This window comes from Brachyistius frenatus, unplaced genomic scaffold (assembly GCF_029030835.1).
Source record: "Brachyistius frenatus isolate BFR_SWC_R1_liver_20210118 unplaced genomic scaffold, ASM2903083v1 Contig_185, whole genome shotgun sequence".
In the NCBI taxonomy this organism is placed as follows: domain Eukaryota; kingdom Metazoa; phylum Chordata; class Actinopteri; family Embiotocidae; genus Brachyistius; species Brachyistius frenatus.
Genome location: NW_027210784.1, coordinates 551,864 through 566,115, shown reverse-complemented (window position 1 = coordinate 566,115; position 14,252 = coordinate 551,864). Strand labels below are relative to the sequence as shown.

Genomic DNA, 14,252 nt, shown 5'->3' with positions numbered 1-14,252 from the left:
AACATGGAGTATCCCTCCAAATGCTGGACGCTGACGTAAAGTGCCTGCGCTCTGCTACATCTACAGTACATCTAGCCACTGACAACTGTCTGGCTGCAACTGGATTTTCCATCCAGACTGCTGTCTAACAGAAAGAGACTATATTCATCTTAAATTGTCCCACTTTCCAGTCCATAAAAATCAGACATCTCCCAAACCAGAGCCTTGCCTTAGACCCCATTTATAGGAGCAGAGAGACGGCTTTTCCAGCCAGACCTGTCACACACACACACACACACACACACACACACACACACACACACACACACACACACACACACACACACACACACACACACACACACACACACACACACACACACATGCACACAGATTTGGCCTGTTGGGTTCAGGCTTCATTTCTCACACGCACACACAAACACACACTTTCTCTCTATCAACTCGCAATTCCAAATTGAATTCTGACAGACGTCCATGCACTGCAGCAGTAGACTGGCATGGGTAAGGTTTCTGCTGCCTGCAGCTCCTATTTGCCTCCCACTAAACAGCTGTCAGGTTATATAAAAACTTCCACAGCATATGACACATCCTGTCAGTTAAAGTAAAAAAAAAAAAGGCTCCATGTGGGATTTTTAGACAAATTTGTGGACCCGTTTATTACTAAAAAATAACAAGCCAACACTGAAAAACACATCATTCTATCGTACAAAGCAGGGTCCAGTTACTGCAGCACTCGAAATGCACTTCCACGGCAAGTTGTTATGACCACTGTAATGTCTCTGCATCTTTATATTCCTTCTGTGCAGTGAATATCACACATACAGTACATATTTCAGTGACCCGTAGTGCACATTGATGCACAATGAGGCGCCCTGTTTTAATAAAAGGAAGGACACGGTGGCAGCAAACGCAATCCCAACATTGAGTTCATTGTTTTATCAAAACTGAATCACTGCCACTAATCTAAAGAAAAAAGGTGGCTGAGCTTTGAGTTAGTTGTGATCAGTTTTGACTTCCTAGACACCGAGTTTCATTAAATAGTCGGTCGGTACCATGGTTTGAAGTATCCATATTATTGGATACCAGAAGCTGAATACAACAGTATTAAGATTTTGTGAAGTTTTAAGACACCTTGCAAGCCATTCAGAAATGACTAGTGTTCACAAGAATGGTATAATTATATTGGAAATGGAATCTTAAACACATTTAAATTTTACATTATGAAAATAATTAGACAGTTTTGAGACTGTTCCTATTGCACACAAACAGTAATGTGCAAGGAGCAGGGGGAGGCAATAACATTTTGTGAGTAAGTTTTCCAATTTACGTCACTTGATCAACGTCAGCACCTGAGTAACACACATTTGTGACCGCTGGTATTTGTGCTGTTGCATTTTCACTATGGACCTGACACTTGAACATCTAATTTTGTGTCAGTCAGCAGCAAAGACCCTTGAAACACTTTGGAAAGCCTTCCGTCACAGAAGCATTGAGCCAGGTGAGGTGTTTTCAAGGGAGGCAGAACCTCGCTGTCTGAGACTGAAGAAGGTGCATCAGGTCAAAAGCACAAGCTCTTGGTTGTGCTTCCATAACCACAGCTGGTGGTTTTTCTTTGACATTCGTCCAACAGGGTCAGACTGTCACTGCCGACTTCCAGGGAGCTTTCCAAACGTGGCAGGAGTGCTGGAAGACGTGTACTGCTGCACAAAGGCAGCCACGTCTAAATCAGGCAGTTTTTGGTTGTTAAAGGCGCAGTCTCTGAACTTTTTGATTGCACTGCATATGTCAGCCAACAACTGGTTATTCCTGCAACAAAGCAGACACACCCTTATGTGTGTGAGCATTATCTATTTCGTCCTTTGATTGAATTTCAATATTAATAAAAGTCTACGTTCATGTCACCTGGTCAGGTTGGATGCACATACTGGCAAATACAGCAGAGGTTGACGCAAATGCTGTTAAGCATAATAGTCACTGTTGGAAATGTATTAGTAAAATTTGACCTGATGACTGAGCTACATGAAAAGACAGAGGATCACACATTCCTTCCTGATGTTCATACATCAATACAATCATCCAAGCGGCCACGTGGCAGCAGTGCAGTGCATGAAATCCTGCAGATACACATTAGGAGCTTCACCTCCCATTCACATCAACCATCACAGTTGTGAAAAAGCAGGTCTCAGTGATTTTCAATGCTTTCAACTGTGGCAGGATTGTTGTTGCCAGAGCGAGCTGGTTTGAGTTTTTCCTGAAACTGCTGATCTCTTGACATTTTTACCACAACACTCTGTAGAGTTTACTCAAAGTGATGCAAAAAACAAATTAAATCCAGTGAATGGCAGAATTTGTTGAGAATGGTCAGACTGGCTGGAGCTCACAGAAAGGTAACGCTATCTCAGATGATCTCTCTTTACAACTGTGCTGAGCAGAAAAGCAGCTCAGGCTCACAACACGTCCGAGGCGGATGAGCTACAACTGCAGAACGTGTTGGGTGTCTCGTCCTGTCAGCAAAGAACACAAATCGGAGGCATCTGATGAGTCTTGTAATGGTATGGGAAATGTTTTCTTTATATTAACAACCATGGTCTGAATACTACCGCCTGTCGATTATTGTTCCTGACCATGTGTTGTCTGTTTATTACCCTCCTTTAATGCTTCCAGCAGGATAACGCACCACGTCACAAAGCAAAAGTCCTCTCAAACTACTTTCGTGAACATGACAGTGTGGTCAAGTGGACTTCAGTGGCCTCCCCAGGCAGCAGATCTGAATCCCGCAGAACATCTTTGGTGATGTGATAAACCAGGAGACATGCAACATGAACGTGCAGCTGACAAACCAGCAGAAATGACGTAAAGAAGTCATGTCAATATGAAGCTCAGAAGAATGGTTCCAACATCTTGTGGAATCCATGACACCAAGAACTCAGGCAGTCTTAGAGTACGAGGAAGGCTTGTGTTAGCAAGCAGTTCCTAGTTGCTCTTTTAGTGTACTGTATATACTTAACTTCCCAGCAATCCATCAAAAGTTGATGAGGCATTTCACTCCAACCTAGAAAAATGTCATCCTGCTGGTGACACTTGAGGAAAATTCAGGTGACCACTAATGTCATTGGGATTCCTCCTCGAAAAGCTGCGAGTGTTCGTATGAAATTTCATGGAAATCCACAGATATTTCAGCCTTGACCAAAGTGATGGAAAAGAGCAACCATCACTGCCAGCCCCTGAGGCGCCATAATATTATGGCCTAAAGTATTGTTTCACAGCGCTTTAAAGCTCGGCTGGGAATGGCCACGAACTGGCTTCATCTCTGTCGGAGAGAGCATCACAAAATCCGGCTTGGTTCTGGTAGCCATCAGTAAATCCTGGCCAAAGCCCAAAGGTTGTGAGCCAGGCATTTTAAAACATCATGACATACTCTAACAATTTGAACGATCACCCACATCATTGCTCAATCACTTTTTCCTTTCAGTAGGATGACTTTTATATCAGGCTTTTATGTAATTTTAATTTCTATGTAAGCTATTGCTGTTTTATGTTTGTATTTTACTTTAATGCCATGCTTAAATCCAGCCCTGAAATGTTCTTTACTGTTCTGCTTGTTGTTTTATTCTCTATGTGGCACTCTGCATTCGTTTTTGTAACTGCTGAAATTGTAAACATAAACAGAACTATTTTCACATGCAGCGAGAGCATCTCATCTCCTCTGCACCGAGAAAGCGGCTGATGCCACGACGAGGGCTGTCACTGTGATGTTGACAGACTGCTGCCTAATATAGACGAGGCCAAACAAAAGGACAAGGCCTTTCATACTTGACTGGGGGAAACTTCTTAAAATAGAGGACCCAGTATCAATATGAAGCAAAAGTATTCTCGTACTGACACCCCTGGGGAGCGTGAGGTCACAGCACTAACAGCACAAACATTAGAACCTGAGAACATTGTCTGCATGGTCAGTTTACTGGCAGCAGCAGCTATACCTATCTGCGACAAATGTTTGAGGAGTTGATGTTCCACATTCTCTTCGGCACCAAACGGTGCATGTATGCACCTACTCATATACTTTACAACAGATGTAATAGTGAAAAGACAAGTATTCAAAAAGTGAGAGCAAGTGTCTCTCAAGTTAGAGACCGAAGAATTATTTACGGTTTGTGGTTTTGTTAAGTAACACAGCATGACAAGTGATGCCTCTGACTGTTTACCACACGGACCACTGCAAAGGCTCACGGTGAACCCTCGTCCAAAATATCAACTCTCCTTGACTAACGATTGAGCCGGAGTCGCCTCTCCAGCTCATAAACAGCCCTCTCTGTGGAATCTCCACTAGGAAACATGTGTCTTCATGTGCTGACCCTGGCTGAGTCCACGGACTCAGCGGCCCCCTAATATGCAGACCTTTCCATCACTTCTTCGCTGCAGAAAATCTTGTAAAAAGCACTTTACATTGCAGCAGCAGCACCAGCCAGGTTTACTCAGAACAATCAACATAAAGTTGTTTTAAAATGTTACCAGTACTAGAAGATTATGAAAACTGAGGAAAGCAATAAACTTCATGAAGCTTCACTGTGGTTGATCCGTTTCCCCCCCCAAAAAAAGAAAAAAAGTCCAACTTTAATTAGACTGAGTAGCTCTTTGGTGCCAAAAGCAAACAGTGGGTGCACTGAGTGTATGAACTGTGCAAATGGTAAATAAAACAGTAATGAAGAAATTGAGAGTGCAAAGCCAGCAAAACGCCAGCCTTTAATCGTCAATTAACTTCAATTGTTTTAATTTGTTTAACGCAGCAGTCTAAATCTATTTTCTTGTATATGCGAATGTTGGTTTAATGTCTCCTTATCCTGCCGTCAGACAAACGTTTCCTTCCTTATGGTGCTATGTTGCTGCATCCCACCTGTGTTAAGTGTATGGTGGCACTTCACCTGTTAATAAGGGTCCCAAACAGGAGCCTGATGGTCCTCTGAATGTTCTCGGTGCACAGCCAGCTCCACTGGTCCTTCATCAGCAGACACAGGATGTTCATGGCCACCTCAGCCAGCGCTGTCTCCGATGCTGGGCCCACAACATGCAAAACATATACAAACACTACTGGTGAATGACATACTGTAAGAGAATTATCGCGGTATTGATAAAGAGCAGATATTTAAAATATACTGTGTGTAGATTCAGGGCAGTGCGCAATAAGCTGCATCTCACAGATGATTTGTAAAGAGACATATGGTATGTAGTATCTGAAACCAAATCATTAGTTTCAGGTTAATCCATTTCATCCGTGTGCATTTTGCTGAACCTGCAGGTCTGATTAACACATCTGTACACCTCATACATTTATTCACACTGCCCTCGTGTGGTAAGACGCTGCTGGTTCTGCTGAGTATGATCCATTATGTTTTCTGCTTCATCTGCGTGCACTGTGGCTTTCTAATTGAAGGGATCTTCGTGTTAGGACAACTCTTTCAATGCTATCATCAGGATACATTGAAGTGCATGTATGTTAAGAGTGAAAAGCTCAATCAGAAAACTGACAACATCCAGCAGTGACATCACAATTTGACAGGTGACCGAAACTCTCAGCTCAACAGCACGCCTTGAGTGATGGCTATTAAAGCTTTGCATTTTCATCCTTTGATACTTTGTCCACTACAACAGCTCCTACTCAGTGTTGGAATCTAGACCTGACATGAATTCAAGGTGACCACGGCCACTGTCATGTGTAATTAACAAAAACGCTTGACGCTTGAGGAGTGCTACAGGCAGAAAAGACTGAGAATGAGGTAGAGAATGAAGTAGATAACTACATCAATGCACTTGGATAACTTGTTTACTGACAGGTTTCTGCCATAACAGGTTTCTTTATCAGTGAAAGGGTTTCAGAGAACTTTGGTCACAGAGATGGAGATCTGCTGAGGAACCTAAATTGACCAAGGGATGCTGATGAGTATTCCCGATGTTGCTCTGACCCCGTCATCCAGCCATAATGCTTTGGCCCTTGTCAGTGTCCCTGAGGTCTTTAAAACTGCAAATCAAGTGTTTTTGCAAAACCATGATTTATTATTTGTTGTTGTTTAGGGAGTTTTTTTTGTAAAACTCATCTGTGGTCCTTCTTGGATCATGCTACTGATGGAACTTGACTGTACAAAAATGTATGTCAGTCAAGTTTAGCTACTAATTCTTGACCAAATTAAATAAATGGACTTATTTCAGCAGATTTTCACGGATAAATATTTAACAGAGATAAATTTAGCGTCAGTATTTCAGCAGGGACAGAATTCACAGTCAGGATATGGGTTGACTTAATGTACTGCAAATGCACCAATTGAAACTTTAAGGTATTCTGACTTTTACACATTTACTGTGAAAGTAGCATATTAGTCCTCTGTGAACTGTCAGTCTGGTAGCTTCTTCAGAACTAAGGACTCCGGTCACCCTTCATTCACCCTGACTGTCTGGAAAAGAAAAATGTCTCGTCTTTCAAAAAGACGATCAGCAGATACCGAGACAAGGAAAAAATGCAATTTGGATTCAATTTAACGGGGGATGTCTCATTCCAGTGTCAAACATATGCAGAGATTGTTTCCACATGATGTTAATGAGATCAACCCTTTTTCCTTTTGTGATTCCCTGTGATGAAGTAAGATGGAGCAGTGGTGGTGCATGATGCAACAAGGTGGGATGGTGAGAGACATTCTATTTAATAGTTAAAGACAGCTAACAAATCAGTGTTAGAGTTGAAACTCAGCACGAGTTCCTTCATCAGGATGAAAACAAACAGGGTGAAATGTTAGTTGAAAAAACAAAACAAACCAATGCATCTTGAAACCAACTTCTTTTTCATGGTAACCACACAAGTGAAGGGAGCTCAATTGATTTAAAAAAAAATCCCAGTGTGTTTCGAATTGCATTATGGATAATGAGGAGCATAAAAAGGATAAGGATTTTGGTCCTTTTTTTTTTAACTGTCAAAAGTGGACTCCCCGTTAAATAAAAGACAGCAATGCAAATTTAAAGGAAAAAGAACGAAACAGGAATGAACTGAGGAATCAGGTAGGTGGTCTGGACCCCCAAATCACCAATGTGATTCCGTGACACCCTTTTTACTGGAATACAAAAAAGGAACTCCCTCCTCCCCCACCGACCGAGGCATTTTCAGGGAAAGCTCCTTACTTCAGGGTCAACAAATGCAAGACATCACACAGTGGTTCCACATATAGAGTTTACTTGGGCCCAGGTATATTTACGGAAAGTATACATATGTAGCGACCCATTTTAGCATTTTTAATTTTTGTATCTGTCGGAGAGGACAGCGGTATTGCTCTACCCATCCTCTACATGTTTATTCTGTTGTCATAAAAAATTGGAATTGATGTCTGCCCATCAATGAATTAATATTGTTGGCCTTTATTATACTTTTACTGCACACGAATGTCGTAGTAAATTTGAGATCGTTATCTTCCTTCAGCGTTCTCTCTCCCGCTCCGCTCAGACTGAGTCATCCCTACAAAGCAAATGTCTGAACAAAGGCCGAAAAGGCCGAAATGCCACGACTTAAGTTTCTGACAAAAAGCCCTTTTTTTTTTTTTTTTTAAATCAAAATCTTTCTAGCATTTCACGCACATTCCAACCACATACTAGGTTTGGCTCTAGTAAACCCAGCATCCCATGTCCCTTTTTGAGACCAAAGTTAGTACTGGACAGGGGTTTCCAATGCAATGTAATGCTGTCATGGTGAATGCACATTTATCCCACATTGATTCCATTCATATATGACCACTGTCACAGAATTATCATTAAGTGTTATTAAGTGTTGTTTGCATGTCATACGCTCCAGTCTACAGTTGAAGCAGTGAAGTGTAATTCAACAACAAAAAACTGGATTACATAAGTAACAAAGTATCACTTTTAATTCTTGCTTTGCTTCCTCACACTCACGGTCTCTTCAGCTACGGCAACATACCAAGATGTATCAAAACATGAATATCTCTGACTGATGAATCTGATGTGGGACTGGAATGTCTGGAACTAAATGGTTTCTATCAGTTGACCCCGCCGCGATCACGGTGAGAGACGGAGTAGAAAGTTGTGGTGAGAGAGTGAGTCAGTGAGCTGATGAGACACAAAGGAAAACAAAAGCAGACATGCCAGAGTGAGTCAGACAAACATGATGAATGATGAAAGGCTGGAAGGTTCAGATTCAAGTTCAACATTGGACTTTTGTTTTGTAATACAAGTCAATAGAAGTGTGATGATTCCTGTAAAGATCTGACCAGCCCTGGAATCGAACCGGAGATGTGTTGCTCACATCATGCATCCTCAGCCCTCACGCAGAAGATTTGAGATACGTACCAACTGAGCAAACTTGCCAGAACGTAACATCAAGCAAAGCGAATACAGTGTTACACTCAAGCCCTTTCCTCACCTTGTTCCGGACTCTGCTTTTCCCCCGAGCTGTAATCCAGAGAGTCTCGGAGTTCTCCCAGCAGCGGACTGCCTTCCCTCTCTGGCTCGGCTCTGATGGACGCTTTCTCCTGTTCAGTGATAAAGTTTTTCAAGTCTTCCAGAGACATCGCCTTAAACACCTGTTGGCGCACAGAGCAGGAGAATTAAACAAAGAAAAACCTCCGAATGAGTGAGTGGTTACCAGTGAGAGTAATTCCAGCATGCTCTGGCACTACTGTGCAGCTCTGACAAAGTGGGTAAATGGTTTTGAGCATTACACCTCCGCGAAACGGCTTCTTTCACTATCAGAATTTGATCCATTCTGTCTGTGAAGTCGAGATGAGCCACACAACTCAATTATTTTATTCCCATTTAAGTTAGCAAAGGACTAAACTGGAAGGTGCCAGCTCTGTCTGCATAAGTCTCTAATGCACCTACTCTGCTCAAAGTGCCCAGTCAGTACTCATCTGGCCAGCATGAGGACGTCTCACCAGACGGCACATTTAAAAACTGGGTACACTGTAAAATAAATTTTTTTTTTATCTGGCTTTAAAAGTTTGAATCAGCATTTTGAGAACTCGTTTGCAAGGACATGTGTCGAACAGCTATTTATATGTAAAAGTCCCAGACTTCAGGTTTAAAATGAGAAATAGACGAAAAGTCCCTTTTTAAAATAGTTTAAATTGCAGAAGTGTGAAAGTTGCTTACTGTGCTAGTTTGTTCGCGACTGAACAAAACTGGCGGTCTTAAGTCGGAGCCATTCATAAAGGGGATGTTTTTACTGGAGAACTTCAGGCGGGACCTGGGAATATAAAAGCAAATAAATATGCACACGCACAAACAGGTACACACACACTCAGACACACACACACACAATCACACCACTAAAAATAATTAAACCTACATCAAGACAACATGAGTCCGATTTAACGCGGTAACTATCAACATGTATAGTAATGCTCTCTGCTACAAAGACACAATCCGACTAAAAATGTATTTGTGCGAGTTGGAAAAATAATTTAGGATAACAACCTCCTTTAATCTGTTGTTACAAATATAATGTAGCCTATCAGCTAAAATACCTGACAACTGTGATATTAAACGTGAGCGAAATATAAAGTGTGGAAGCCTTCAGCACAGTGGCTGGAGTCAGATACACTGATCACCGACCCGCTTACAAAGAGAAGAAGCACAAACACACATGCACGTGAATTATGAATATGTTAAATTTCTTGTTAAGAACCTCTGCTCCTAAATTTGTTTGCATGCTCCTAAATTTGTTGAATTTCAGAGCAGGTGAGCTCCTTGGGGAAAAAAGGTTAGTGCATGCAGTTCATGCTCTGCCCCCAGGTCCTATCCTCCTCCATGTGTGTAATGATCCCTCACTGGCTTCCCATCCACAACCACGACTACAATTTGAGCCTCAAAGTTCACTATGGAGGTATGGAAATACATTGTTCAGCCAATGTGAATGAGTCTCAGCAAGCTCTCAATAAAAAACGACGTTGAATATCGCCATGCAGAAGAGCTACTGAATGGACAACAAAGTGCTTAGGGTGCACCGGTCAAATGGAAGCAAACCCATCGCCACGCATTTAGAGATACTGGTAAAGTGTGTTATCAACTAACTATACAAAAACATTTCAAACTAATGAGTGGAATATGGATATCTCCAACACCATGACAGATGGTTAAAATAATAAGACGAGAGTAAGAAGATTTCAAAAAAGCTCTTCGTACTTGCTCTTTTTGTCCGCACTTAGTATCCCTCCATCCATCTCGGACTCATTATCCTCTGTGGGGCTCTGAGGTTCTGAACGAGGAAATGCTGTCTTCAGGGTGTCCACAATGGCATTCACCATAATCTAGACACACACGTACAGTACCGCATTAAAAACGAACTGTAACTCGAACAGAGGCTGAGGCATAATGTTCTTCCACATTAAACAAAGATGCTGCGTTACAGTCTGACATTAGCAACTTCCACACTCAAGTATTTGCACCTCTTTTTTTTTTTTTTAAGTTGCGGTTTAAGTGATGACCAAATGTTTAGGATCAAACCTTGTCTATGCGCGACACGATGAAAGGTTTCTTGACGAAGGCGATCCTGGCATCTGTATTGAGAGCGAGAAACTCCTGCATCTCTTCACTGTTGGCTATTTCAGGGATCGCACACAATTGCTGAAAAGATCAAAACAGTAGAAACCATGAATAACCTTAAATGTGACATTCAGGCCAATAACTACAAAATTAATGTCATAAAAAAAAATGAAAAAACACTCCACAAACTTTAAGAAAGGTCTCCAGGAGTCCTTTCCTGGCCTCTATCTTGTCACTGTCCATGTTTCCAAATGGCATTTCTGGAAATATTTTCTTTGGACCTTTCACACCTGAAAAACAGTCCGAATAGTCAGGCTCAAATACCAAACACAGATCAATTTAGCTCTTCAGGAATTCCACGGCAAGTCATGGCCAGAGGGAGGGTCACGCATGGATTACTAGATTTCACACACAAAGCTACACGATCATCCATTTTCACACACTGGTGGCTCCAAACAGCAAAACGAGGATTCTCATATTGATTTAATCAGACAACCTTTGCTGAGTTTCCGTAGTTGCGTTTTTTCTTCGAGCCGTGTTTGCAGGTTGAGGAACTCGCTGTATCGTCTGTTCACCATGTGATAGGCGACGGGTTGAATGGGTGACGGATTCTCAGAACCGGCCTGCACGGCTTCGCCATCCTCAGAGACCGGCTGCAGGCTTCCTGGGTTGTCACAACCCATTGCTGTTTCATACTGAAAAACAACAAACACAACAAAAACGTGCATACTTTGCTGAATTCAGCTTTAATTTATAAATGTGGAACATACTGCAGTTTGTGGCACAGTTGGTAAAACCTTTGTGAGGCTTCAGGCTAATCTGTGAGTATTAGATTGGGTTTTAAAATGAAACATAGATTCAAAAGAATAAAATCCCCATTTTTCTTTTCTTACTGTTGCCTCTTATGTCAATTTTCAATTCCCTTGAGCTAAATTGAAGTAATTGCAGTAAGATGGATCTATCAAAGCTCTCCAAAAGAATTCTGTTAAAAACCGTAAACACAACCCTTCTGACTGTCATCAAGTATATTTAACTAATAATATGTTAACTTGCAATTAATTTCACTGCAACCATTCCGCTTGCTAAATATCAGCTTTGCAGACAAATAAACCAATTGGCTGAACGCTGGCTGGCCTCAGATTGTTGCTTTTCAGAACATATAATGAACAATATAAATTAATATAGAGATAATGAATGAATTGTTTTTTAAAAGCCAACAACTTAGTCACATTTCAAAAGATAAAGTGTGAAAATGTATTGCTGTTCTCTGTCACTTACGTTAGTAAACTAATGTAAATATGTCTTCTCTAGTAATTTTTCACAATTTTCTTTCATTTGCATCAATGCTCCTGTTGGTGCCGAGTAATACGTGTGCATGTGAACCCTTTGTGTGCATGGTATACAATATAAACAAAACTGCTCATGAAAACATTGGTCCACAGCACTACAAGTCCAAATTTACAAAGGGGTACCTTTAACTTATGTCTGTAACTTTCTAAGCTGACTTTGAAAATCTCTTCTATTCTTTGGTTCATACGTCAGCAAACTATCAAACAACTGGAATGAAGTTTATAATGTTGCATGGAACAAATAATGAATATTGAATAGAGAAAATAGAGGAACAGATAGATGTTATGTAATCTCCTTACTTTGATGGTGTAAAGTGTGTAGGGGTGCGAGCCGGTGCCTCGGTGTTCCTTCGCTGTGATGGTGCCGGTGATACGGAGGTTCTGGATGATGACTGGTCCTTCAGGACTGATGAGGGGCTCAAAACTGAACGTCGCCATATTGGAACAGCCCTGCAATGGGGTGACTACAGTCAGCTCATTGGGATTTCCCATCCCAGTCTGTTCTACACCAAGAAGAAGTTCTCTGTTTGGGTTTACTGCAGAGGAACTGCCTTCCCTCTCCGTGTCCTGGTGGCTGGGGGTCCCTTCTGCTATTCTAGCGGATGAGGGGCCCCCGGCGTTAGGATGCTCCACCGAGTCTGAATTCACGAGGACTTTAGGGCAAGAGCCATCCACTGGACTGGGGAAAACATCATCCAGGTCCACCCCATTGTTGTTCTCAAAAGATGCGGCACATTCCTTCTGTCTGTCGTACAGACCCTCCTCTTGACCTAACATGAGCAAGGAGTCGATAGAACTCCGTTTGTCGTCGGCCAAAGGAGAATCCAGGTCAGAGTCATTTTCTTGGTAAAATGGGTTGAACTTGCTTCCTCTCATGAAGCGCCTTAAAAAAGGTAGAGCGGTTTCATCTTCCTCTGTGTTAATGTGTGCAAAGTCCACCTCCTCAGAGTCAATCGCATCATAGGGAGCGAGGTCAGGCGTCGCCATCTCGGTGTCATTGACCATTTCCGTCTCTGCTCTTTGTGGAGGTGCTTCACTGTTCTTCTGAGGTACCTGCGTCGCCTGTTGCAGAAGAGCTGGCTCTGATTCGGCAGGCGGCGGCGGCAGCGGCGAGGATGAAGTCAGCGGCTCTGTCGCTATCGTCTCCTGTGGTTTACTGGACTGGCCGAATATTTCAATCATCAGGAGGTTTAACCAGTCGGGGTCGGACAGCTTTTCAATAAGAGGGAGCAGGACGTTGCAGGTTATGAGCTCTCCAACGACAAACCGTCCGGTGCGGCTCTCCAAGTGAGGCGACGGCACCAAAATATGCAGCAATAAGTCGACAACTGCTCTGACGTAGTTGACTTCCACTGTTTCACTGGACATGGCAAGGTGAGGCGCGGTAATGCTGGAATATGCTTTCCACAACTGCTCACTCTCATTCCTCCAATTTGCTGTCAGGGCAGTCTGCTGCTGGGTCACCAGCTCCTTGGCTCGGATGAAGTCCTGCAGATGGCTGCCAAACAGGTCTAAGATCCTCTGGGTCAGTTCCTGCAGGAATTCCAAATGTTACACGTCAGATTAAAGACTTTTCGAGGGTCAAAATTTAAATATATATGTAGGAGCTACAGTATTTATGTTATTGTTGGCATGTTGTATTATTTTGTTAGATGTTTTGCAACGTTATTTTTTGGACACCTGCCGCGGCAGTAATTGGATACACGGGTGTGTGGGTTTTGTATATAAAGGGCACAGGAAACAGGAAAGGGTGGGCACAGGTACGGGAAGAGCACACAGTTCTCATCAGACCGACGATTCACCAGAGGAGATCCATACAACCCGACAGATTCATGGTATGTTCATTTTCATCCTGCTCAACTACAAATCTTCAATAAACTGCAATCAAACGGAAAAAGTCTGGTACTCGTTTCATGGTCTGTGTATGAACTTAAACCTACCTGTGAAGTATTGGTAAAAGTAAAACTGGAACAATGGATTACCATTACAGTATATTTAGTTCTTTCATAAGAAATCTGAGTAAACCTGGTGACAGTTTCTTTCTATATATATATATATATTCTATATATATGTATATATACATATGATACACCAAAACAATTGTGGCACTTTCAGAGACAGAGGTCAAATTTGTCTATAGCCACAAGATTGTATTGGAGCATCTCTAAAACTGCAAGGCTTGTGCTCCTGGTTTGCAGTGGGTAAGAACTGCAGTGGTAAAAAACTACTTACCAACCAGAACTCAGGTCCCTAAAAATCCTCCAAATAAGACCATCTGAGAGGGAAAAAGGTCTTTTTAGTTTAACTGTTTAGAGCTCACATAACCTGTGATGTGACATCACACCTTTCTTAGTTTTTGAGCCAGTA

At 42.1% G+C, this 14,252-nt stretch overlaps 1 protein-coding gene across 2 annotated transcripts in view; it reads right to left on the bottom strand.

The window, feature by feature from the left end:
* The window catches only part of snx19b (sorting nexin 19b), a 42,901-nt gene that overhangs the window by 26,635 nt on the left and 2,014 nt on the right, over positions 1–14,252 (bottom strand). For both annotated transcript variants that reach the window (XM_069718047.1, XM_069718048.1), the window contains exons 4-11: positions 12,186–13,418; positions 11,033–11,231; positions 10,726–10,826; positions 10,498–10,617; positions 10,177–10,301; positions 9,145–9,238; positions 8,417–8,576; positions 4,923–5,052 (exon numbers count right to left, since the gene is read on the bottom strand). In XM_069718047.1, coding sequence (XP_069574148.1) covers positions 4,923–5,052; positions 8,417–8,576; positions 9,145–9,238; positions 10,177–10,301; positions 10,498–10,617; positions 10,726–10,826; positions 11,033–11,231; positions 12,186–13,418 — 2,162 coding nt within the window. The remainder of the gene's footprint in view (positions 1–4,922; positions 5,053–8,416; positions 8,577–9,144; positions 9,239–10,176; positions 10,302–10,497; positions 10,618–10,725; positions 10,827–11,032; positions 11,232–12,185; positions 13,419–14,252) is intronic.